Source organism: Nerophis lumbriciformis, linkage group LG09, assembly GCF_033978685.3.
Source record: "Nerophis lumbriciformis linkage group LG09, RoL_Nlum_v2.1, whole genome shotgun sequence".
Classification (NCBI taxonomy): domain Eukaryota; kingdom Metazoa; phylum Chordata; class Actinopteri; order Syngnathiformes; family Syngnathidae; genus Nerophis; species Nerophis lumbriciformis.
In genome coordinates, this window is record NC_084556.2 from 100,511 (window position 1) to 127,419 (window position 26,909).

Consider the following 26,909-nt stretch of genomic DNA (forward strand, 5'->3'; position numbering starts at 1 on the left):
TTCAAACTTAAATTGGGCAATTTGTACCAAGGAAATTGCGTCCATGATGTTAGTATTTACTTTTTACATATATATATATATATACATATATGTATACATATACACATATATATACATGTATATATACATGTATACATACATATATACATGTATATATACATACATATATACATGTATATATACATACGTATGTATATATATACATACGTATGTATATATACATATGTATGTATATATATATATATGAATGTATATACACACATGTATATATACATATGTATACATATATGTATATATACATACATATGTATATATATATATATGTATGTACATACATATATACATATATATACATATATATACATGTATGTATGTATATATATATACATATACACATACATACATACATATATATATACATAGACATAAATATATATATATATACATATACATACATACATACATACATATATATAGTGCTATAAATATAAATATTATATAAACATATGTATGTGTGCTTGTAAATACATGTATGTACTGTATATACACATGTTATACATATAACTATTCATATTGTACATATAAAATATAATAAAAAGATTAAGTAGAAGAAATAAATGAAACCGAACAATTATTTTTACTGTGGTTGTCTTCAGGTTTGTATGATCTTTTTGTGTAAACATGATTAATAACACATACATAGTGTGGTTTCTGTTTACTTCGTTTATCATATTATATATCAGACGCACCACAATAAGAGATGTTATACAAGATCCTTGGATAAAAAAAATAAATTTTGTATTTCACCTTTTCAAAGTGCAAAATATGCCCTTAAAAGACCTTGAAATGTGAACACCAAGAGGGACAACTGCAAAACAGTGCCCTCTGGCGGCTGTGACTTTGCCTCATGACTAAATGGCGCATTCATGTTTGCTGGGATATATGACACACTGGATTGTATCAATCCAGTGCATTTTACGAATAATCTTAGCAACAATTAACAACAGACGTTGATAAATGTAACATTTTTAGTAGGCTTCTACCAAAAATACAAACAAATATTGTTAAAATAAGGTTCACGACGGCCGTCGCCATTGACGTGGACCCCGACTTAAACAAGTTGAAAAATGTATTCGGGTGTTACCATTTAGTGGTCAATTGTACGGAATATGTACTGTACTGTGCAATCTACTAATACAAGTTTCAATCAATCAATCAAACAAACAAACGTATTACCGTAGTTTTCGATTTCCCAGTTGCCCTAAACGCACCATTAATCCTCATACAGGCTGGAGGAAGGAAGTGTATCACGTGGTTTAGCCATTAAATCCAATCTGCTCGTAATCTGCTCCTTTTGGTTCGTTTACACCCGATGACCCTCACTGTCATAAAACTATGCTGTATAAGACGTGAGTCAAACTACTGCGTTAGTTATATATCTATTTTCTTTAAATAGAAAAACAAAAATAATATTTTACATAGAAACAGGAATTGCTGGAGGACGCCCTCTTGTGACCAATCTGGATATTACAGATGAATCCTTTTACCTGTGGTTACATCATCTATTTCATGCCAGCACCCCCCCGCCACCCCCGAAAGGGACAAGCGGTAGAAAATTGGATGGATGGATATGTTGGATAAATACTTCATGCATTGTAATGAAAAATCACTACTGGTTTTAGGTCCTTTTTTCTATTAAGCATTTTTTTTTGTACAATTACTACATTTTGGTGCAGACCCAGGATTTTTTTCCCGACACTTAAATGTATTTTGTTGATATTGCGTAACAGTACTGTCTATAACAAAACATGAATTAACCCGTTTTGTTTTTGTTGTGCTTTTGGATACTGATAATATTACTGCTAATAAAATCTTAGTAGGATTTAGACACATTTTTGGAAAGTGGCAAAACCAGTGAAGTTGGCACGTTGTGTAAATGGTAAATAAAAACAGAATACAATGCAAAGACATGATATTTAACGTTCCATCTGAGAAACCTTGTTATTTTTTGCAAATATTAGCTCATTTGAAATTTGATGCCTGCATCATGTTTAAAAAAAAGCTGGCACAAGTGGCAAAAAAGACGGAGAAAGTTGAGGAATGCTCATCAAACACTTATTTGGAACATCCCACAGGTGAACAGGCTAATTGGGAACAGGTGGGTGCCATGATTGGGGAGAAAAGCAGCTTCCATGAAATGCTCAGTCATTCACAAACAAGGATGGGGCGAGGGTCACCACTTTGTGAACAAATGCTTGAGCAAGTTGTCGAACAGTTTAAGAACAACATTTCTCAACCAGCTATTGCAAGGAATTTAGGGATTTCACCATCTACGGTCCGTAATATCATCAAAAAGTTCAGAGAATGTGGAGAAATCACTGCACGTAAGCAGCTAAGCCCGTGACCTTCGATCCCTCAGGCGGTACTGCATCAAAAAGCGACATCAGTGTGTAAAGGATATCACCACATGGGCTCTGGAACACTTCAGAAACCCACTGTCAGTAACTACAGTTTGTCGCTACATCTGTAAGTGCAAGTTAAAACTCTACTATGCAAAGCGAAAGGCGTTTATCAACAACACCCAGAAACACCGCCGGCTTCGCTGGGCCCGAGTTCATCTAAGATGGACTGATGCAAAGTGGAAAAGTGTTCTGTGGTCTGATGAGTCCACATTTCAAATTGTTTTTGGAAACTGTGGACGTGGTGTCCTCCGGAACAAAGATGAAAAGAACAACCCGGACTATTATAGGTGGAAAGTGTAAAAGCCAGCATGTGTGATGGTATGGGGGTGTATTAGTGCCCAAGGCATGGGTAACTTACACATCTGTGAAGGCGCCATTAATGCTGAAAGGTACATACAGGTTTTGGAGCAACATATGTTGCCATCCTAGCATGGACGCCCCTCCTTATTTCAGCAAGACAATGTCAAGCCACGTGTCACAACACCGTGGCGTCATAGTAAAAGAGTGCGGGTACTAGACTGGCCTGCCTGTAGTCCAGACCTGTCTCCCATTGAAAATGTGTGGCGCATTATGAAGCCTAAAATAGCAGAAGGGAGACCCCCGGACTGTTGAACAACTTAAGCTGTACATCAAGCAAGAATGGGAAAGAATTCCACCTGAAAAGCTTCAAAAATTGGTCTCCTCAGCTCCCAAACGTTTACTGAGTGTTGTTAAAAGGAAAGGCCATGTAACACAGTGGTAAAAATGCCCCTGTGCCAACTTTTTTGCAATGTATTGCTGCCATTAAATTCTAAGTTAATGATTATTTGCAAAAAAAAATTATGTTTCTCAGTGTGAACATGAAATATCTTGTCTTTGCAGTCTATTCAATTGAATATAAGTTGAAAAGGATTTGCAAATCATTGTATTCTCTTTTTATTTACCATTTACACAACGTGCCAACTTCACTGGTTTTGTACATTTCCGTGCTAAATGTAGGATTTTCCTCTCACTTTTTTGTGTTATTTTTAATGTTGCTATCCTACATAAATGGGGAAACAAGGAAGATCCATGTTTTGTTTTGGATATCATTTTTGTGCCTTTTTTGTGTCAAAATATATGATACCTGTGATAAAAAAAAAAAAAGTGTATTAATAATTTCTTTGCCTTTTTTAAAAAAGGACCCCACCATATCTGTTCAAAAGAAATCAAGTAAGGTAAGTTAACATTGACTTTTAATCCTACATTTACACATCCTATTTATATACACTGTATATACACTCTGTCAGCACCTTAGTTTGTTGTACATTCAAAAATAAAGCTTCGTCACGCACACTCTTGTTCTAAAACGTCCTCCTCTGTTATGTCGACTCGAATAATTTATAGAGTGCAGTTGTTCTCAGTAGTCAAAAGTGCATACAAAAAAAATAAATCCTCAAAAAGACTAGGAAAGATAGAAATTCAAGTCCAGGGTGTCCATCAGTTCAAACGTGTCGCACCTGCACAAAATCCCGGCAGTCGGTCTTTATAGTCCGCAGGCGTTGGGGGGGGGGGGAAAGTTCTTTTTTGGTGCGCTTTCAAAGGCGACACGTCTGACTTTTGGCGTGCTGCGAGGTGGCGAGCTCGTAGAAGAGGATGTAGGCGTTGCTGCTGCGGACGTGACTGGAGGACATGGGGCTCACCCTGCACACAAGCGCCACAGAAAAAGGTTACAAACAAATGTTGACAGCACAAACCTCACAATGTCACTCACACTTTTATTCTAGTCGTTGTCATTGTGTGGAATATATAAAACATCAATGAGATTTTCCTTCATTATTTCTGCCAAAAATACTTTTTTTTTTCTAAGTTGCTCACAAAACTTGGAGATATTTACTTTCTCCGCCGCTCCCAGTCTGTGGAACGCTCTCCCTGACCACCCGAGGGCACCACAGACTGTGGATGCTTTTAAAAAAGGCTTCGAAACCCTTCTTTTTTAAAAAAGCTTTTTTTTTTTTAGATATATGCATACTAGTTTTAGCTATTTGGCTGTTCTAGTTTTCATTTATATTTATTTTTTTAATTATCTTTTTATTTTAATTTTATTTTTTTTAAGACACTGTAGCACTTTGAGGTTGTTCACTCAATGTAAAGTGCTTTTTACAAATAAAAACTATTATTCTTATTCTTATTATTATTAGATACCTGCTTTTTAAAAACAATATATCAAATAAAAAACTTTTTTTTTCCAAAAATGTTTGCTTTTTTGCCCATACATGAAAAAAAAAATCGTACAACACATTGGACACAAAATTTGAAGATACTTAAAAAAGTATGAAATGAAAAGCATGTATCTCCATAAATGTTGGCTTTTCTATGTTTGTATGAAAAATGTCAAAGACTTTCTTTTCTGTGTTTAAAGAAATGAGTTGCTCACTTAAAAAAAGAACATGTATGAAATGAAAAGCATATACCTCCAAAAATCTTTTTGTTTTTATATGTCTTTTTTTTTTTGGATAAAGTAAAAAAAAACAACCTGATTTTCTCTTTGTGGCTTTTTTCAAGCTTAAAAAAAAACATGTCAAATGAAAAGCATGTCCCCCAATAATAAAAATATATATTTTTTGTCTTTGTATGGAAAAAAATGCCAAAAAACAATTCCCCCCCCTCCCCTTCTTTTCTTTACATGAAAAAAATGCAAAAAAAAAAATGGATCTAAATATTAAATGAAGTTGTTTAACAGCATGTATCTCCCAACTGTTAGATTTTCTTGTTGTTACATTAAAAAAGTCAAAGATTATTTGTCGTGATTTTTGAGACTTTCTTGAAATATATGTTTTGTCTTTATCTGGGAAAAAAATGCCAAAAAACAAGTTTCCTTATTTCCCCAGATTGAATTGTTCACAAAATATGGCGATACCATTATTAAACAAATGAAAAGCAAAATTCACACTCAGCCTGTAGTTGCAACTTGATGCTCTTGTTTGTGTAGTGCAGTTGTGTATCTAAATTAAGTTGTTTAAAATAAAATGGAAATACTGTTATTAAAACATTTAAAAAAAACATGTCATATAAAAGCATGTACGTCAAAAACATTAGGTTTTCTTGACTTTACATAAAGAAAATGCCCCAAAAAATATTTAAACTAAATTGTTGAAAAAAATTTGGAAGGCTTTCGTCGATGGCCTATGTTCCTCAGGGAATACTAAGGCCTAAGTGAGTAAGTGTAAGTGTTTTTAAAAAAAAATTAAAAAAAAGGCCTTATAAAATATGTATCTCCAAAATGTAAAGATTTTTCTTCTCTTTACATGAAATTTTTTTTTAATCTAAATATTAAATGAAGTTGTTTAAAACATTTTGGAGATATCGTCATTAAAAAAAAAGTCATATAAAAGCATGTATCTCCCAACTGTTAAGATTTTCTTGTCGTTCCATAAAAAAAAAATCAAAAAGAGATTTGTCGTGATTTTTTAGATTTTCTTATCTTTACATTAACAAAAGTCAAAAAGATTATTTGTCGTGATTTTTTAGACTTTCTTGTCTTTACATGAAAAACAAGTCTAAAAGATTATTTGTTGTGATTTTTTATATTATGTTGCTGACACATTTGTGGAGAAAAATGAAAAAAACTGATGAAAAGAGGATTTTTTTTGTCCTATATGAAAACATTTTTTTTTTTTTTTAATTAAGTTGCTCACAAAATGTAGAGATAACCATGTCAAAAAAGACATGAAATGGAAAGCAGGCATATTCAAAGTGAAATGTCAGTCAGATCTTTGAAGACATTTAGAATGTTGTATATACCTGCAGTCGTTGTAGCTGTACCACTCTCCCACCATGGCGTTCTTACAATAGGCGGTGTAATGGCCTCCCAGCGTGTTCCCCCAGTGGTTGGATACGGCATAGAGGTTATACACAGCACGCTCTGCAGGGGGCGACAACGCACATTCACGCTTGGACAAAAGTTCACCACAAAAAAAGAGCGCATCGTCTGCCCATATAGAATAATGATAATAACTAGAAAATTCCCGCGGAAATTTTGATGGGCCTGCTATCCCATACTTGCCAACCCTCCCGGATTTTCCGGGAGATTCCCGAAATTCAGCGCCTCTCCCGAAAACCTCCCGGGACAAATTTTCTCCCGAAAATCTCCCGAAATTCAGGCGGAGCTGGAGGCCACGCCCCCTCCAGCTCCATGCGGACCTGAGTGACGTGTTGACAGCCTGTTGTACATGCATATGTGACCCACCCATAATGTGTCACATTTTTGTGTTGATTTATTTATTTTATTTTGTGGTTTGAATTCGTTTTTGGAGCTGTCATTGCACATTTATCAGTATTCACATTGGTCAGTAGGGGGCAGTAGGGCGTTTTTTCCCAATTGAATGCTATCACCTGCAGACCGGAAGTGTCTTGTCATTCTGATGAGCGTGACCAGTCTGTCAACAATTGAAACGTCCCGTGTGATTTTTCCTCCTGTATAACAGGTTAGTTTTGGTGAATCAACTCACTGAATAATATCCATGTGATCTTTATAAGTTTAAGTACACATTCTGATGGTGGAGCCTAACTCTAAAGTGTTTGTGAGTTGTAGTTTGTATTTGTGAATGAATCCAGTGCACAGCTGCAGCAATCAATACAAAAAGGCGACGTGAGTGCGCAATGTTTATAGAGGAACTTCTGATCCTAATTCAGACTCCCAAATTAGAGCTCCCGTTTTCTTATTGATTTTATAATGTATATTTGTATAATGTGTGTGTTCTGAAATAGTGATAGAGAATAGAACAAGGATGGACAATTCAACCCTTAACTCAACAATGAGTAGAGGAATGTTATGTGTGTGTATATGTGTAAATAAATGAACACTGAAATTCAAGTATTTCTTTTATTTATTTATATATATATATATATATATATATATATATATATATATATATATATAATAAAATATATATGTATATATATATATATATAGCTAGAATTCACTGAAAGTCAAGTATTTCTTATATATATATATATCTTAACCACGCCCCCAACCATGCCCCCCGCCCCACCCCCGCCCTCCGCCCCCCACCTCCCGAAATCGGAGGTCTCAAGGTTGGCAAGTATGTGCTATCCATACTTGCCAACCTTGAGACCTCCGAATTCGTGAGAAAGGGGGGGTGGGGGGGGTTTGGTGGTAGCAGGGGGTGTATATTGTAGCGTCCCGGAATAGTTAGTGCTGCAAGGGATTCTGGGTATTTGTTCTGTTGTGTTTATGTTGTGTTACGGTGCGGATGTTCTCCCGAAATGTATTTGTCATTCTTGTTTGGTGTGGGTTCACAGTGTGGCGCATATTTGTAACAGTGTTAAAGTTGTTTATACGGCCACCCTCAGTGTGACCTGTATGGCTGTTGATCAAGTATGCATTGCATTCACGTGTGTGTTTAAGCCGCATATATTATGTGACTGGGACACATAATATAAACGTAAATGAATTGATTTACGTGCACCCCGACAAACAAGTTGAAAAACTTATTGGGGTGTTACCATTTAGTGGTCAATTGTACGGAATATGTACTGAACTGTGCAATCTACTGATAAAAGTCTCAATCAATCAATCAATGGGCCGCAACGCTGTTTGTATGGAGGAAAAGCGGACGCCAAAAGCAGTGCCTTTAAGGATATATATTTCCGGGTGGAAATCGGGAGAAATTTGGGAGAATGGTTGCCCCGGGAGATTTTCGGGAGGGGCACTGAAATTCGGGAGTCTCCCGGAAAAATCGGGAGGGTTGGCAAGTATGCTGCTATCTGTGCCCTGGACTTCTGGCCGAAAGCTGCCGTACTTATAAGATGGTGCCAAGTGTCTGAATCCGTGAGTTTTAGGTGTACAAAATGAGCAACAGCTAAAACGGTAGCTTGTTTACATAAAAATGCTAACACCGAGCATGTGGGCTAACGATAGCATGATAACAGTCAGCATGTTTCATATACCAGGTTATATGACTTAAAAGGTGTATGGCTGCGGAAATAGAAAAAAAAAAAAAAGTGTAAAATTAGATGAAAAAGTTAGCATGCTTAAGTTAGCTTGCTAGCTTGATATAGTTTGCATGCTATCAGTTAACAAGTGTCACATACCAAGTTATAGGACTCTGGGTTAAACGGTTGCAAAACTAGCTCACAAAGTTAGCATGCTAATTTTAGCATGCTAGCAAGCTAACGTTTTTTGATTGATTGAAACTTTTATTAGTAGATTGCACAGTACAGAACATATTCCGTACAATTGACCACTAAATGGTAACACCCCAATAAGTTTTTCAACTTGTTTAAGTCGCGGTCCACGTTAATCAATTCATGGTAATAGTTAGCTTGTGCCACATACCAAGTTATATGACTCTAAGGTGTAAGGCTGGGGAATTTGAGCAAACAGTGTTAAAATAGCTTAAAAAGTTAGCACTTTTATGTTAGCATGCTAACAGTTAAAAGGTTACAGGTTAAATGACTGTAGGGTAAACCGTAGCAAAGCTCTAAAAGCTAACACTTTAATGTTAGCCTGCTAGCATGCTAACATAAACATCCTAACGGTTAGCATGTGTCACATACCAAGTTATATGACTATAAGGTGTATGGCTGTGTAATTACCATATATACCGTATTTGTCCGACTATAAGTCGCAGTTTTTTTTCATAGTTTGGCAGGGCTCCGGTGCGACTTATATATGTTTTTTCCTTCTTTATTATGCATTTTCGGCAGGTGCGACTTATACACCGAAAAATACGGTAATAATAATAATAATAATAATAATAATATTAACAATGACAGTAATATTATTAACAACATTAATACCAATAATAATGATAACAATATAAATAACATTAATACCAATAATAAAAGTTAATAATAATAATAATAATACAATAACAATATTAACAACAATAATAAAAACAACAACAATAATAATAATAATAATAATGAAATTTATTAATAACATTAAGACCAATACCAATAATGATAATAATAATAATACAATAACAATATTAATAACAATAATAAAAACAACAACAACAACAACAACAATAATAATAATAATAATGACATTTATTAATAACATTACTGTATTTTTCGGAGTACAAGTCGCACCGGCCGAAAATGAATAATAAAGAAGGAAAAAAACATATATAAGTCGCACTGGAGTATAAGTCGCATTTTTGGGGGGAAATTTATTTGATAAAACCCAACACCAAGAATAGACATTTGAAAGGCAATTTAAAATAAATAAAGAATAGTGAACAACAGGCTGAATAAGTGTACGTTATATGAGGCATAAATAACCAACTGGTATGTTAACGTAACATATTATGGTAAGAGTCATTCAAATAACTATAACATATAGAACATGCTATACAATCTGTCACTCCTAATTGCTAAATCCCATGAAATCTTATACGTCTAGTCTCTTACGTGAATGAGATCAATAATATTATTTGATATTTTACAGTAATGTGTTAATAATTTCACACATAAGTCGCTCCTGAGTATAAGTCGCACCCCCGGCCAAACTATGAAAAAAACTGCCACTTATAGTCGGAAAAATACGGTAATACCAATACCAATAATAATGATAATAATACAATAATAATATTAATAACAATAATAAAAACAACAACAATAATAATAACAATAATACATACCGCTGCCTTCTGAGGCGAACTCCCGCAGGTCAAGCTCCTTGAGGGGGAAGTTGACGTACGTGGACAGCTTGCTGGCTCGGACGCTGGAGTCGGAGAAACGCTTCAGGTCTGGTGGGGTCAGGGGGGTCAAGGAGGGCAACTCTCAGCATTCAAAACTTTGGAACATTGTTCCGAAAGGAGGGCAACAAATAAAACATGCTAGCTTGGCTGTTAGCGGGATTGGACAAAATGGATACGAAGCACAAGAATCTGAGGGAACTTCTGAATGCTGAACCTTTTGGTGCATTTTCGCCTGGCTTTGCATCGGTTGCAAGTCTGCAAGGAAGCACAGACAAGTTGAAACAACACTTCAGCACAAAAAAAAGGGTTAGCGTCTTACCGGTCTCTCGTCTCCGTCCAGCACATCCTCCTTGGTAAAGACCCTCAGGCAATCTCGGAGAGTCACCTCGCCCGACGTCCTCTGTGGATGAAAGGCACTGGTGTAAGAAAACACACGCCGCAATCCGGGCACTTTTTCATCCGTGGGGGTACGGACCGGTGCGATCGGTATGGAGAGGTCCCAGAAGGGCTCGAAGACGGTGGAGCGGAAGCCGCAGACGGTGCAGGTCAGGGAGCTCTTCAGCTGCCCCACAAACAAATCTGCGAGAGACGGGAACCTTTTTTTATTTCACAGTCCCGAGGACACCGCGAGCGGCGTTAGCTGGACTTACCCACGACTTTGCTGTCCTCCCTCTCCAAATACATGCTCCACATTCGCTTGGCTTTTTCCTCCTCCCTGTGGACACAACATTATGAATAACGTTCAAGCCACCCACTCATTTTTAGCTTATTCACCATATTTTAACATGAATGATCCGGAATCACAAACTACATTTGTTCCAGAGTTGAGATAACTTGTTTATGTGAAAGAGGGGGCGGAGCTTTATGATTGACATTAGTGGCGACTAGGGTTGTATGGCAATTAATGAAAAACAGTACTATACTGCTTCTGAAAAATACAGGTGGTTTTTTTTGTACTTTTACGGCTATCAACGCGTGCCGTCGTCATGTTCGGCAATGCACACGCACGGAGTACTTACAAGCAGACACGGTGTAAAGACAGAAGAGGCAGAATGGACGTATTTTGGTTTAAAAACAAACAATAAAGGTGAAGCTAGGGGTGTAACGGTACACAAGAATTTCGGTTCGGTACGTACCTCGGTTTAGAGGTCACGGTTCGGTTCATTTTCGGTACAGTAAGAAAACAACAAAATATTAATTTTTTGGTTATTTATTTACCAAATTTGTAAACAATGGCTTTATCCTTGTAACATTGGGAACACTATAATAATTCTGCCCACGTTAATCAACATTAAACTGCCTTAAGTTGTTGCTCAGATTAAATAAAATGACAAAACATTTCTTCTACATATAAAAAGTGCAACATTAAACAGTTTCAAGTCAACTCATCATGCTTCATTTATTACAGCATTTGGGAAGCCTGTAGTTGATTTTCATTATGTAAATGTTATATTTTTATCAACATGTCATAGCAGGGACCCTGCCATTCAAAACTAGGCTGCTGCATTATTAATGATTCATGTAACTATAGCTGAAAAAATGGTACAATAGCAATAGGAAAGACTATGCATCCCTGAACACTATGGAGTTCATGTAGGCTTTATGATGCACTTACATTATTATATCAACTATCAGAGACAGAAACTCTTCATTTAACATAACGTCCTTTTTTGCTGCTTCAACACAGCTCAATCAACACAGAAAAAGGTAAAGTGAAATAACAGACAGACATGGCTTTGCTCCGTAACACACACACACACGCACTTCTAAATCACTAATCACCGCCTCCATGGTGAGAAATAAAGTACGTTTCTTACAAGTATCATCCCTGCAGAACGAGGAATATCTAAACATGCTTCACTCCACACCGTAGGAAGATACAATAGCTCACCGCTAACAGCAAGCTAGCACTACTCAATGAAAACAAATGGGCGGATCCACACATACGTCGGCCGTAACGATACCAAGTACAAGAACCGTATCTCGTCGATACTACAATGATCACATCGATATTTTTTATTATCAGAATTTTTTTTTTTTTTTAATTGTTTATAAAATCAAGAAATACGTCCGTGGACACTGCATAACATTAATTATGACCAATATATGACCCTGTAACTACTTGGTTTTGGATTGATACCAAAATGTGTAGTATCACCCAAAACGTATGTAAAGTATCAACCAGAAAAATAAGTGTTTATTTACATTTTCACAGAAGTGTAGATAGAAGACGTTGAACCAGAAAAGTAAGCAGATATTAACAGTAAATGAACAAGTAGATTAATAAGCCATCATAATTTTGATAATATAACATACATCCATAAACGTGGACGCATGTGAAATAGTGCAATATATTTATCTGTACAGTAATCTATTTATTTATATATATTTATTTATTTTATATATATATTTATATATATTTATTATTTATATATGCACCTTATTGCTTTTTTATCCTGCACTACCATGAGCTAATGTAACGAAATTTCGTTCTTATCTGTGCTGTAAAGTTTAAATTTGAATGACAATAAAAAGGAAGTCTAAGTCTAATTTTGACAAAATAATAGAATGAGAAATGACAATATGTTACTGCATATGTCAGCAGCCAAATTAGGGGCCTTTGTTTGCTGACATATTAATAAAAATGAAGTGGTTTACTATCCTTTTTAAGGACAAAATTCTTCTTTGATTGCAATAAAAAAAACGTATGTTTAATGTATAATATTTTCTGTTCAAAGAAAGGGGAACCTTTATTTTGAAAAGTATCGAAATTTTGGTACCTGTACCAAAAATCTAATGGCGACCAGTTAACCATTGATTCACACAATCGATTCGACGACCTCAAACTATACAAGTGATGCCATCAATTGCATATCAAAAGAGTTGTCCTTGTTCTTTTGAAATTTCTGGGGGAAAAGGCATCTCGATTTACTGTTTATTGTCTGGAGAGTTACTCATTTCCATTAGTCTAATAAGACTAATCGAGATTGACCGATGATTCGCACAATTAAAACAGTGACAATATAGAACTTTGATGCTTTTAGCATTTTCTGATGTTGGGGATAACTATCAACAACTTACGGTCTACCGCAGTGATTCTCAAACTGTGGTACGCCAAAGAATCACTTCATTAAATATTCAAACACAGTGTTACTGTTCAAACTGTGTGTGACTGCGTTATAGTGGCCAAAATATTAAATATACTTGTAAATAAAACCTCTGCCTGTTTTTTAATGAACATTTAGGCTATATTTTAAATATTTTCTAAGGTGGTACTTGTGGAAAAAACCCACTGATCCATAGAAGCTCATTTCCTTTTAGCAGATAAGATAATTGCACTCAACCGACGATTCGCACAATCAGTCGGATAACCTCGACAGTGACAACAGCGCGTTGTTGTTGTAGTCTTTTGAGGGGTAAACAGTTGGTCGGAAAATGTTATCTTCTGTTTATGGGGTGAAGAGTTGACCGACGATTCGCGCAATCAGTTGGATAACCTCAACTGTGCCAACACAACCTTGTCTTTGTACATTCTTGGGGTTTAAACAGCGACATTTTATCTACGGTTAAAGACATGACCATTTACTAGTTGCCTTTTAGTAAAAAAAAGTTAGTTATTGCACTTCAGCAACGATTCGCGCAATCAGTTGGATAACCTCGACAGTGACAACCCAACCATGTTTTTGTACATTCTTGGAAATTACACAGTAATCGGTGGGAACATTTTATCTACCATTCAAGGTCGGAAGAGTTACTAATCACCTTCAAGTAAATAAGATACTTCACAGACGAGTCGCGCAGTCACTTAGATCAGTGTTTTTCAACCACTGTGCTGTGGCACACTAGCGTGCCGTGAGATACTGTCTGGTGTGCCGTGGGAGATTATCTAATTTCACCTATTTGGGTTAAAAATATTTTTTGCAAACCAGTAATTATAGACTGCAAATGATGTGTTGTTGTTGAGTGTCGGTGCTGTCTATAGAGCTCGGCAGAGTAACCGTGTAATACTCTTCTATATCAGTAGGTGGCAGCCGGTAGCTAATTGCTTTGTAGATGTCGGAAACAGCGGGAAAAGGGTATCTAATGCTTAAACCAAAAATCAACAAAAGGTAAGTGCCCCTAAGAAAAGGCATTGAAGCATAGGGAAGGCTATGCAGAACGAAACTAAAACTGAACTGGCTACAAAGTAAACAAAAACAGAATGCTGGACGACAGCAAAGACTTACTGTGGAGCAAAGACGGCGTCCACAAAGTACATCCGAGCATGACATGACAATCAATAATGTCCCCACAGAGAAGGATAAAAACAACTGAAATATTCTTGATTGCTAAAACAAAGTAGACGTGGGAAATATCGCTCAAAAGGAAGACATGAAATTGCTACAGGAAAATACCAAAAAAGAGAAAAAAACACTAAAATAGGAGCGCAAGACAAGAACTAAAACACTACACACAGGAAAACAGCAATAAACTCAAAATAAGTCACGGCGTGGTGACAGTACACCTACTTTGAGACAAGAGCTATATTGATGCATGCTTGGTTATGGTTTAAAGTCATATCCAACAATTGCGACAACGACTTTTTACTGTCAACTGAGTTTCGTTTTTTAATGTTTTCAGCTGGTGGTGTGCCTCCGGATTTTTTCAACGCAAAAAATGTGCCTTGGCTCAAAAAAGGTTGAAAAACACTGACTTAGATAACCTTGACAGTGACTACCCAATCATGGTTTTGTACATTTTTGGGGTTTAAACAGCGATTGGTCGGAACATTTTATCTAGGGTTTAAGACCTGAACATTTAATAGCCGCCTTTTAGTAAATAAGATAGTTATTGCACTACACTCCATCCATCCATTTGCTACCGCTTATCCCTTTTGGGGTCGCGGGGGGGTGCTGGAGCCTATCTCAGCTGCATTCGGATGGAAGGCGGGGTACACCCCGGACAAGTCACCACCTCATCGCAGGGCCAACACAGATAGACAACATTCACACTCACAATCACCTTCAAGTAAATAAGATAGTAACTGTACTTCACCGACGATTCGCGCAGTTAATTAGATAACCTCGACAGGGACAACCCAACCATATTTTTGTACATTCTTGAGGTTAAACAGCGATTTGTCGGAAATTTTAATCGACCGATTTTAAATCATAATGAGTTACTAATCACCTTTGAATAATAAGATAGAAACTGCAGTTAACCGACGATTTGCGCAATCAGTTGAATAACCTAGACCGGGGGTGTCCAAACTTTTTGACTGTTGGGCCGCATTTGGGCTTAAAAAATGTTAAGCATATACATATATGATTCATGCTAACTCACCAAAAATGATTCCCGGGCGTGGCCACCGCTGCTGCCCACTGCTCCCCTCACCTCTCAGGGGGTGATCAAGGGTGATGGGTCAAATACAGACAATAATTTCGCCACAGCTAATGTGTGTGTGTGACAATCATTGGTACTTAACTTTAAATATATATGAGTACATATTACTACAATATTATAATGGATATATAATTGGATATTAAGAGTATGTGAAAGTGTCCTTATTTACTACCTTGATAACCTCTTTAAAGTTTTTTAATCAAACAATTCGTTGGCCCCCAGATGAGTGCACCACTCCCATATTGCTTATTGAACAAGTGCCACAGTTTGGACACCCCTGACCTAGACAATGACAACCCAACCTTGTTATTGTACATTTTTGGGGATTAAACAGCGATTGTTTGGAACATTTTGTTCACTCCTGAAGAGTTACTAATCGCATTTCAGTGAATAGCAAGTGTGTGAATCTTTAGGCACCGAACGATATTCAGAATAGATTTTCGATTTAAACCGCTTCATGCAAAGTATTATTTGGTATCATAATCCTAATGAAACCTTTTCAAAACCGGTCACAGGTTAGAAAAACACCCTTTGGTTTCTTTGAGTTGGCCTAAAAAATTTTTTTGGAATTGATTCTTATAAAAAAAATTTTTTTTATAAACTATAATAAAAAAATATATTTATATTTTTTTCTCGATTTTTAAAAAGTTAGGGATCAACTTTGAATCGGAATGAATAAGAATCGCGATTCGTATGTGAATCGATTTTTTGTGCACCCCTAGTGAATAAGATAGCTACGGCACAATCGTGACAACACAACTTCGTTTTTGTACATTTTTGGCGATTAAACAGCAATTGGTCAGACCATTTGCGAGAAAAAAATATAAATATATTTTTTTATTATAGTTTATAAAAAAATTTTTGGGAATTGATTCTTATCAAAAACATTTTTTTATAAACTATAATAAAAAAATATATTTATATTTTTTTCTCGATTTTTAAAAAGTTAGGGATCAACTTTGAATCGGAATGAATAAGAATCGCGATTCGTATGTGAATCGATTTTTTGTGCACTCCTAGTGAATAAGGTAGCTACGGCACAATCGTGACAACACAACTTCGTTTTTGTACATTTTTGGTCAGACCATTTGATCTATCTCAGCTGCATTCTGGCGGTAAGCGGGGTACACCCTGGACAAATCGCCACCTAAACCACTTCCAGTAAATAAGATAGTAACGGCGCTTAACCGATGATTCGCGCAATCAGTTGAATAACCTCGACAGTGAGAACACAACATTTTTTTTGTAAATTTTTGGAGATTAAACAGCGATTACGCGGAACATTTTATCTACTGTTTAAGTCCGGAAGGGTTACTAATTCCCTTTCAGTAAATAAGATAGTAACTGCGCTTAACCGATGATTCGCGCAATCAGTTGGATAACATTCGACAGTGGCTACACAGCCTTGTTTTTGTACTTTTTGGAGATAAACTGGGATTGTACAGTTTTATCTACCTTTGAAAGGAAGAGTTACTCATTTCCATAACATCCTTTCCTTTCAGCAGATAAGATAGTAATTGTACTTAACCGACGATTCACGCAATCGGTTGAATAGGCTCCTGCTTTCAGAAAAATGTGGCTTCATTTTTCAATTTAATTTAAAAAGTATACGTTGGTCACAGTTTTTTGCAGAGGTGTCAGGCGGCATGACTGAAAGACGCGACCATGAAATTATATTCAGGCAAAATTTTATGACCACTGGGTGACTTATTGGGAGCAGAGGTGACTACTGCGATGACGCGACGACTTACGAGAGGTGGTCAAAGTCCCCGGCAGGCAGGCTCGGGCACACCGTCACCCTGTTCACCTCGTTATGGAGGCCGTCCAGCAGGAAGCGCAGGAACTCCTGGGCGTCCTGCTGACTGTGTAAGACACGGGGTCAGAATCCATGCGCTCAAGAAGACTTGGTTCAAAGAAGAAAAAAAAAGGGTGTGCATCTTACTTGCATCCTGCGAACTTGGGAGCGTACAGCTGGACCTGGTTCCTGAAGTCCGAGGGCGTGACAGTCTCGTTGTTGACGGACGTCCACAAGCTCTTAGTCAGCTTGACGAATGCTTGAGGGAAAATGGGGACAAAGTCATATTTCTAGCCTGACATATTTTTACAAAGACATGGTCAATATTTACAATTTTCTAGTTTATAGAAGCCTACTGTACCTCTGCGTCATAAAGTGACTCAATGTTGTTATGCAACCAACACTGTATATATGCTGGCTTGACAAAACAGTGTGCTTGCGTTTAGATAAGACAGAAGTATCGTGGTCAATCTTATCTTTGCTGTGCAAAAACAAGAGACTGCGTGGCTAATTTTCATTGATAAGCGAGGTCATCTGTGTAACTAGAGAAGTTGTGGACTGGTTTCTAGCGATAGCACCTACAGGACAGTGTAGGGTGAACAATATTGGTCATGGTACTGAAGCTTGCAGAACACCACAAGTAGCAGACCACAGACTACACTGACCTCATAAAATTGCACTAAAAATAAACGTTTCCACTGAAATTACTTACCGTCAACAAGAGCCGAAGTGGTCCTGCTGTTGTTGTTCAGGTCGGTTTGATGGACGTCCCTCAGGCAATAGTCCCTCAACTCTGGGGTGTTACTCAAACACTGAAGAATCGAGTTCATGAAACACTGCATACAAAAAAAAAAACAGGAATAAATAAGACGGGAGATTTGATCAGAGGTTTGTCCGTGTGAGGTACATGCTGGTACACTTACGGTGTTGCCCAGGTTCTTCAGTCCTGCCAAGCCTTGTGGACTCTGCTTCTGTTAGGAGAAACACAGTGGATTATTGGTGTAAAATTCACAAAATATTTCTAAAACTATACAATTAATCCAAGAATATATTTCTGAGTCTTTCATATTTTTCTCCTAATATTCATTGCTTGAGTGTAATGATAGGAAAGAAAAAACTAGCTTGCTAAAACCTAGTTTTCGTTGTTCTGTGACTCTGGCCTTGGTCACACTGCAGGTCAATTCCTGTATCAGATTTTTTTTCGAATCAATGTGAACAGTGCAATTCCGAATTTTTCAAATCCGACCCAGGCCTCTTTCGTATGTGGATATGAAATGGGACATATATAGAATGTGACTGCACTCTGAACGCGTCGGCTGCATTCATCCGACCAGAACGTCATCAAAAAGTGGTAAGTGTCATAATTCTTCGCTAAAATAGATGGTTGCAAAAATAAATAGTTGACAAATGAGCAGAAAACAGTTAAAAATAAAGTTTTAGGAACCCACGTCACTGTTCCACCTCCTGTCTCTGACTGCTCGCTCACACGCGCTTCAGAGCAGACATTGTAGCAAATGTCCCACAAACTGCTTAATCTTGTACGCGCATTCATTTGGTTCATAAAATAATGACTTTGATCGCACAAAATCCTTGGAATTGCAACAAATTCCCCACAGATCGACTACAATCGAATGACCAGCATGTTTATGGAACATGCTGGTCAGCTTGCGTTCACAATAGAAATGTTTTTGTAATGTTAACGACTACATAAAAAGATCGGATTTGAAAAAAAAGATCAGAATTCGACATTCTAGTCTGCCTGGTCGCATTTGGTAATTACTTTAAACATGACGGAAACTGACTTTTTTTGTTCTTCATTGGTTACGAAAATATCTAATCACTTTTGGGCACATTCCCGATGTGTTATCGAAAAGTAGTTCGGTACTAAAACAGGCGGGCTTTGGACACACTGCAGTGTGCTGATTGGCTGACTGAGTGGTCACAAATTTTCCACAAAACTGATCGTTTCATTCTTGTTCACACTGGTATGATGTCGCGCTATTTATGTAGATGTTTACGATTAGTATCATTTAAGTTGATTGTGTGGACTTGAACTTTTTATTAGTCACGTCTTAATCGAGCCGGCCTCAAATAGTTCAGGGGTCGTTAACCTTTTTGACCTTGATGCCCAACTTTTCCGCTACAGAGGGACCCGCTCGAATATTAACATTTCATTAGTAACCTTACTCTTGATTTTAATCGTATTTAAGAATTATATCTAACGTACTTAGAGTTTAACAGGATAAACCTTGTCAAATGATATGAAAGCATGTGTTAATCACCAAGATTATTATTAGAGATGTCCGATAATGGCTTTTTTCCCCCGATATTGTCCAACTCTTAATTACCGATTCCGATATCAACCGATATCGATATATACAGTCGTGGAATGAACACATTATTATGCCTAATTTTGTTGTGATGCCCCGCTGGATGCATTAAACAATGTAACAAGGTTTTCCAAAATAAATCAACTCAAGTTATGGGGGAAAAAAAGGCCAACATGGCACTGCCATATTTATTATTGAAGTCACAAAGTGCTTTTTTTTTTTTAACATGCCTCAAAACAGCAGCTTGGAATTTGGGACATGCTCTAACTGAGAGAGCATGAGGAGGTTGAGGTGGGCGGGGTTGAGGTGTGTGTGTGTGTGTGGGGGCGGGGGGGTATGGAGTAGCGGGGGGTGTATATTGTAGCGTCCCGGAAGAGTTAGTGCTGCAAGGGGTTCTGGGTATTTGTTCTGTTGTGTTACGGTGCGGATGTTCTCCCGAAATGTGTTTGTCATTCTTGTTTGGTGTGGGTTCACAGTGTGGCACATATTTGTAACAGTGTTAAAGTTGTTTATACGGCCACACTCAGTGTGACCTGTATGGCTGTTGATCAAGTATGCCTTGCATTCACTTGTGTGTGTGAAAAGCCGTAGATATTATGTGACTGGGCCGGCACGCAAAGGCAGTGCCTTTAAGGTTTATTGGCGCTCTGTACTTCTCCCTACGTCCGTGTACACAGCAGCGTTTTAAAAAGTCATACATTTTACTTTTTGAAACCGATACCGATCATTTTGAAACCGATACCAATAATTTCCGATATTACATTTTAAAGCATTTATCGGCCAATAATATCGGTAGTCTGATATTATCGGACATCCCTAATTATTATCAGGGCTTAGGTCAGGCTAATTACAAAATTAAATACTAATCAAATGTATTGCAAAAGAAGTGACTCATAAAAACTGATGAAAAATACATTTACATATAATTCATTTTAGCATTGTGTAATTTTAACTTAATTATTAATAGTAATAATATATTTGTTTGTTAAATAAACTGTCAGTAAAATGTATGCAAGTGCAAATTAAAATAGAGCTTCACCACTTTAGTCTTAATTGTTGTGCTTAAGAAACCTCTCTATGACTTTAGCTCCAGACTTCTTCTGTTGTTTGATATTGTGATTGCTGCCACAAGTGGTGGAAAAGCGTATTACAACTGAGTACTGCAACGGCACATACGGACCAAAGCTGAGAAACATTTCGGCGACCCTCTAGGGCAGGGGTCGGCAACCTTTACAAGTCAATGAGCCATTTTGACCAGTTTCACAAATTACAGAAATCCATGGGAGCCGCAAAACTATTTTGAAATTTCAAATGTAATATCACTGCATATAAAGTTTTTTTTTTTACTTTGTGCTTGTATAAACTAGGGGTCTCAGACACGCTGCCCTCATCTTTATATGGAATTTGATAGCTTGTGCGGCACGCAAATTTTAATCGATTGGCGCTTGTCGGCGTCATGCGTACCGTGATGGTACAGCATTTAGCAACTACCGTACTACCAACAGCGTGCCTGATCAGCCACACGTTGTATGGGCTTTCGCTTGCTCACGTGGGTGACAGCAAGGCATACTTAGTCAACAACCACACAGGTTACACTGACGGTGCCGGTATAAAAAAAACTTTTAACACTCTTACTAATAATGCGCCACACTGTGAACCCACACCAAACAAGAATGACAAACACATTTCGGGAGAACATCTGCACCGTAACACAACATAAACACAACAGGACAAATACCCAGAATCCCATGCAGCCCTAACTCTTCCGGGATACATTATACACCCCCGCTACCAAACCCCGCCCACCTCAACCGACGCACAGAGAGAGGGGGTTGATGTGTGAGGGAGCAGGGTTGGGGTGGGGGCGGGGTTTGGTGGTAGCAGGGGTGTATAATGTAGCCCGGAAGAGTCAGGGCTGCATGGGATTCTGGGTGTTTGTTCTGTTGTGTTTATGTTGTGTTAAGGTGCAGATGTTCTCCCGAAATGTGTTTGTCATTCTTGTTTGGTTTTGGTTCAAAGTGTGGCGCATTATTAGTAAGAGTGTTAAAGTTGTTTTATAAGGCCACCGTCAGTGTAACCTGTGTGGCTGTTGAACAAGTATGTCTTGCTGTCACGTACGTGTGCAAGCAGAAGATGTACATTGTATAACAAGCGTTGGGCTGGCACGCTATTAATACAGATTGTAGAGTGCGCCAAATGTTGTACCATCATGGCACGCCCTTATTATAGTTGCAAGGGTGATAATCGGTATATATATATCCCGGGAGTTTTCTGCGAGAGGCACTGAAATCCGGAAGTCTCACGGGAAAATTGGGGGGTTCAGCAAGTAAGCTGCTGAGCCGCATCAGAGTGATCAAAGAGCCGCATGCGGCTCCGGAGCCGCGGGTTGCCGACCCCTGCTCTAGGAGGAACTCGAGCTAGTTGATCAACATAAGTCACGCAATGGACAGTTTGATCTCGATCTGCTTACTTCTGCAGCCTGCATTATTCCGCTCAGTAGAAAAACAAGGAGTTCAGGACAGAATCTGCCATTTTTTTTTTAAGGACTGCAAAATTTTGCAACCATTACTATTATTTCGGTGCGTAAAAATGCGGCGAAAGCTGCACCATGACTGAACACCTTTATCAGTTCACCGGGTTGACCGAGAGGAATGCGGTCCGTCACATTGTTGGTAGCCACTGATCCGCATGCTGGCATGAGTGAACGTGGCACCACGGTACACACTGACCCCTTGCAGCGACCGTGACATCAGCAACACATGTGATGCAGGCGCAAGCAGGTCATGCGATACGTGTTTCCGTCTTGTGTGCCTTCTTTGAATCCTTGCTACAGATTTTGTTTGTTTACTGCTTGTCTTGTTGTTGGAGTCATATAGCGCAGCGCAGCACTTTTATTATTGCTTAATAAGATCAGCTCAGACTCGTACCAGTTGATTGTAAACATGTTTTTAGTTTCTGTGTTGCAAAAACAAAATACAGGACATTATGTTCTGGTCGTTCTCCACCAGATGGTCACTGGCTCGCTCCTCTCAGCAGGCGATACCCCCCGTGAGCCCCCTCTTAAATGCCCTGTCTAAAAACACGCAGGAAGTGGTGCGTTCAGGACATTCTCTGCTCGTTGGCATGCCTCGAACATGAGGTGAAGCGTCATCGAGCGGCTACGTGACGCCGCTCAAGGCCGTGTCAACATGGACTCCAGCTTGACCACTCCCGTGCCAACTATACAAACAAACTGGACAGCGTGGCTGGGGAAGGTCCAAATATGAAAGTTTTAAGTACACAAATACTCCTAGAAACGGTTTAAAGGGTAGAAAAACACTTGCGTTTGGTAGCGTGTCGAGATGGGATTTATGGCTTTTTGAATTTAGGAGCCTTTCCTTCAAAAAAACTGGCTCATTATCATAGTTCTTACGGTTCTTTTTTATCAAAGAAACAATCAATGCCAGCAGTTGTAAGATAAGATGTGGATCAGAGTCATTTGAAATTCACACAAATGTTACACTATTGGTGGGAATTACTGCATTCTGAAATATTAGCTACAATTTTTTTATGTTTTTATCGTAAACTTTCCATTAGGTGGTGCCATATCTCCATGCTTTGACAGGGACATTATTTTTGGATTTCCCCTCACCTAAAAAATAGGGATGTCCGATAATGGCTTTTTTGCTGATATCCGATATTGTCCAACTCTTAATTACCGATACGGATATCAACCGATACCGATATTTACAGTTGTGGAGTGAACACATTAGTATGTCTAATTTGGACAACCAGGTGTGGTGAAGATAAGGTCCTTTTTAAAAATAATAATAAAATAAAATAAAGATAAATAAATTAAAAACATTTTCTTGAATTAAAAAAAAAACCTAAAACAATATAAGAACAGTTACATAGAAACTAGTAATTAATGAAAATGAGTAAAATTAACTGTTAAAGGTTAGTACAATTAGTGGACCAGTAGCACGCACAATCATGTGTGTTTACGGACTGTATCCCTTGCAGACTGTATATATATATATATATATATATATATATATATATGTCTTAATAAGGTTATCCAAAAAATAGTGCTCGATACCGTAGTAGAGCGCAATATATGTATGTGTGGGAAAAAAATCACAAGACTACTTCATCTCTACAGGCCTGTTTCATGAGGGGTTCCCTCAATCATCAGGAGATTTTCTGATGATTGAGGGAACCCCCTCATGAAACAGGCCTGTAGAGATGAAGTAGTCTTGTGATTTTTTTCCCACACATATATATATATATATATATATAACAGTAGCTCCTTTGAATTCCTTCTAAGTCTATAACAATATCTGATAGCTAAGTTACAGCTCTTGTTATTACCAATCTGTGTTATATGTGTTTTACGTTGCACGATTGCACCAAGAAAAATTCCTAGTTTGTCAACCCTTTCTCAAACAATGGCAATAAAACGATTCTGATTCTGATATATAATGTAGGAACCAGAATATTAATAATAGAAAGAAACAACCCTTTTGTGTGAATGAGTGTAAATGGGGGAGGGAGGTTTTTTGGGTTGGTGCACTAATTGTAAGTGTATCTTGTGTTTTTTATGTTGATTTAATAAAAAAATAATAATAAAAAACGATACCGATAATTTCCGATATTACATTTTAAAGCATTTATCGGCCGATAATATCGGCAGGCCGACATTATCGGACATCTCTACTAAAAAAACTTTGTAGCACAAGATCATTTTGCAAAGAGAGGAAAAATACACAAATAAGTGAGAATAAAATGTACTTGTAGATCTAAAAAGTACAAATACAAAATTTAGGACAATACATAGTAATATGTGTGTTTGCTTGAACTAATTATCATATCAGAAAAATGTACCAGAAATGTGAATTAAAAAAAAAGAATAAAAAAAATTATCTATACATGTTTTTAATTTTGAAAAAGAAGTAAATCCCAAATGTTGCTATCATGTTTCCTTTGATTAATTTTCTAGTCCAGTTGCCAGTAGCGTTGGCAGTTGCTTAAGCTGTATCTGCATGTGTAAAAAAAAAAAAAACCCAGCTCCTAAACAAACGTATCGTTCACTTAAAAGAATCATTTAAAAGAACCATTTTAAAAGACTCAAATCGTTCATCTCTAATGCTGTGGTTAGCAAATAAAGCCAAGGCTAACAAGAATAATCGCGACTTAAAAAAAGCACGATTGTGGAGAAGTATCCCCCCCAAAAAGGGTTTTAATAAAATAATTTTACAAATATTAAAATATAATTTGCGTGCTAGCATGTTAGCAGAGCTAACTAGAAGAAGAAAAAAATAAGCGAGGAAGGACACATGGTTAAGTTGAGTTTTTAGGTACAGCAAACCAGCAAATTTCATCCATTTCCTACCGGTTGTCCCTTTCGGGGTCGCGGGGGGTCCTGGAGCCTATCTCAGCTGCATTCGCAAATTAAACACGCAAATTAGTGAATCGTTCATTTTTTTTCCCCCTCCCAGAGCGCAGCCGCCACTGCTGCTCACTGCTCCCCTCACCTCCCAGGGGGTGGAACAAGGGGTCAAATGCAGATGGTAATTTCACCACTCCTAGTGTGTGTGTGTGACTATCAGTGGTACTTTAACTTTAAAACATGTGTGCATGAATTAGCATGCTGGCTAGCGACAATACTTACATAACTAGAAACTGTTAAAAGTCCAGAAAACAATCAAGTGTAACATGCTAGCTAGTGTGCTAACATGTTTGCTCGTGCTAAGACATTCAAAAATGCATTTTTACATCGAAAAATGTACAAATAATATAATAAATTTAAAAAATGATGTAAAACTAAAAACACCAGAAAACAATTGTACATTATGTGTACTGGCTTGTTCTAAATAACATTTACAGAGTAAAAAAAAAAACCTAAGTTAATCAACAAAGTCAAAGTAAAGCAAACAAGTATTTCAAAGAACTGCAATGGTCATTTCTGTATTACTTCTGAATAGATCAAAGTATGCTAATGTTAGCCATCAGTATGCTAACAGGGCTAAGTGTGACTCATCCGTTTTGCCGATATCGGAATCATATCGATATACACTAAAGTTACATCTAGGGGCGGTAATGATTGACTTGGCGTTAGCATCACTAAAGCAGCTAAATCATACTCAAAAAATGCTATTTTACGTGAATATTATTAGTGTTGGCAGATTAAAAACACTTCTAAAGGATTATTTAGACTTACCTTGGCCTGGTTGATGATCAGACCCATGAATGTGGACACCAGCATGGACCGGGACAAGGACGGACCCTTACGCCGTAAATCGGGCTTGACTGCGGGGAGAGCGGTGGCCGGTTCCTCCGGTGCTGTCACCGTGTAAGAGTGTCGCAGGGACGGCATAGCGGACGTCGAGGATGTTTTTAAAGGATGTAAAGATGAGGATTTTCGAGCGGTGTGGAGTCTAGCGGCTCGCAGGTGGTTGCATAATAGTCTTATCGGCCAAGCAGCAAACGTCCGCCACCTTTCGATGTCCGTTGAAGGAATGAATGAACGCTGCCGTGTCCTGACTTTTTTTTTTTTTACTGCGGACGTGAACGCCCCTTTTCTTTCTACCGTTGATAAAAGAGGCGCCAATGATGCCTTTAGGTTCTGTGGGAAAAGTTAAATCTTATAAGAGAAAATTGTAAATTCTTCCGACTTGAAGATAGAGTGCATGGGCAGAGAAGCCTCCAGAGACGTGTTATCTTGTCTAAGTAATAGAATTAAAGAGAAAACAATCTTTGGTTTTATTTTGTGCTGGTTAAAAGTGAAATATTTTCTTTTTAACCATTATCTTTGAATGCATCTTTGGTACTCAAACTAGTGTACATTCTGCTTTATTGTTTTTTTTGTGTGTTTTGTTTTTATTACCAACATTTCGCTTTGTTTTTAAGCTGATTGTATGAAACATGACCATTGACTCCCAATATGTAACACATATATTTGATCCAATTGGACCTTTTTGGGACGTAATCATAAAATAAATAATAATTCCCCATAGTATCATTATTGAGCTCATTCCAAGTATTCTACTTTGCATCTAATTTTCGGAAAATATTAAAAATTCTTGATATTTCATGATTAGGTCATGAAAGTGTAGGAAGAAAAAAATAAAACTAATATATATATATATACACACACACACACACACACACACACACACACACACACACACACACACATATATATACATGCATATGTGTATAATAATGCATGTTATGCATATACATACATATGCATATATATATATATATATAT

The 26,909-nt window shown here is 37.5% G+C and overlaps 1 protein-coding gene across 1 annotated transcript; it reads right to left on the minus strand.

Annotated features, from left to right (window-relative positions):
• Nucleotides 1-3,659: 3,659 nt before the first annotated feature.
• On the minus strand, nt 3,660-26,195 carry usp2b (ubiquitin specific peptidase 2b). The gene is made up of 12 exons (XM_061962832.2): nt 25,857-26,195; nt 18,251-18,298; nt 18,040-18,163; nt 17,475-17,586; nt 17,284-17,394; nt 10,801-10,865; nt 10,626-10,729; nt 10,470-10,550; nt 10,327-10,405; nt 10,091-10,198; nt 6,225-6,345; nt 3,660-4,124 (listed from the first exon to the last, which is right to left on the minus strand). The coding sequence occupies exons 1-12, from the start codon at nt 26,010-26,012 to the stop codon at nt 4,019-4,021; spliced, it is 1,215 nt and encodes a 404-aa protein (XP_061818816.2). The 5' UTR covers nt 26,013-26,195; the 3' UTR covers nt 3,660-4,018.
• Between the last annotated feature and the right edge of the window lie 714 nt (nt 26,196-26,909).

Excerpts from the sequence above, each read along its gene's own strand:
- usp2b (XM_061962832.2), bottom strand. The coding sequence starts at position 26,012 with ATGCCGTCCCTGCGACACTCTTACACGGTGACAGCACCGGAGGAACCG. Across the intron at positions 17,395-17,474 it reads CCCAAGTTCGCAGGATGCAA|TCAGCAGGACGCCCAGGAGT; the intron begins GTAAGATGCACA and ends TGTCTTACACAG. Across the intron at positions 10,866-17,283 it reads GGGGACTTTGACCACCTCTC|GGAGGAGGAAAAAGCCAAGC; the intron begins GTAAGTCGTCGC and ends TTGTGTCCACAG.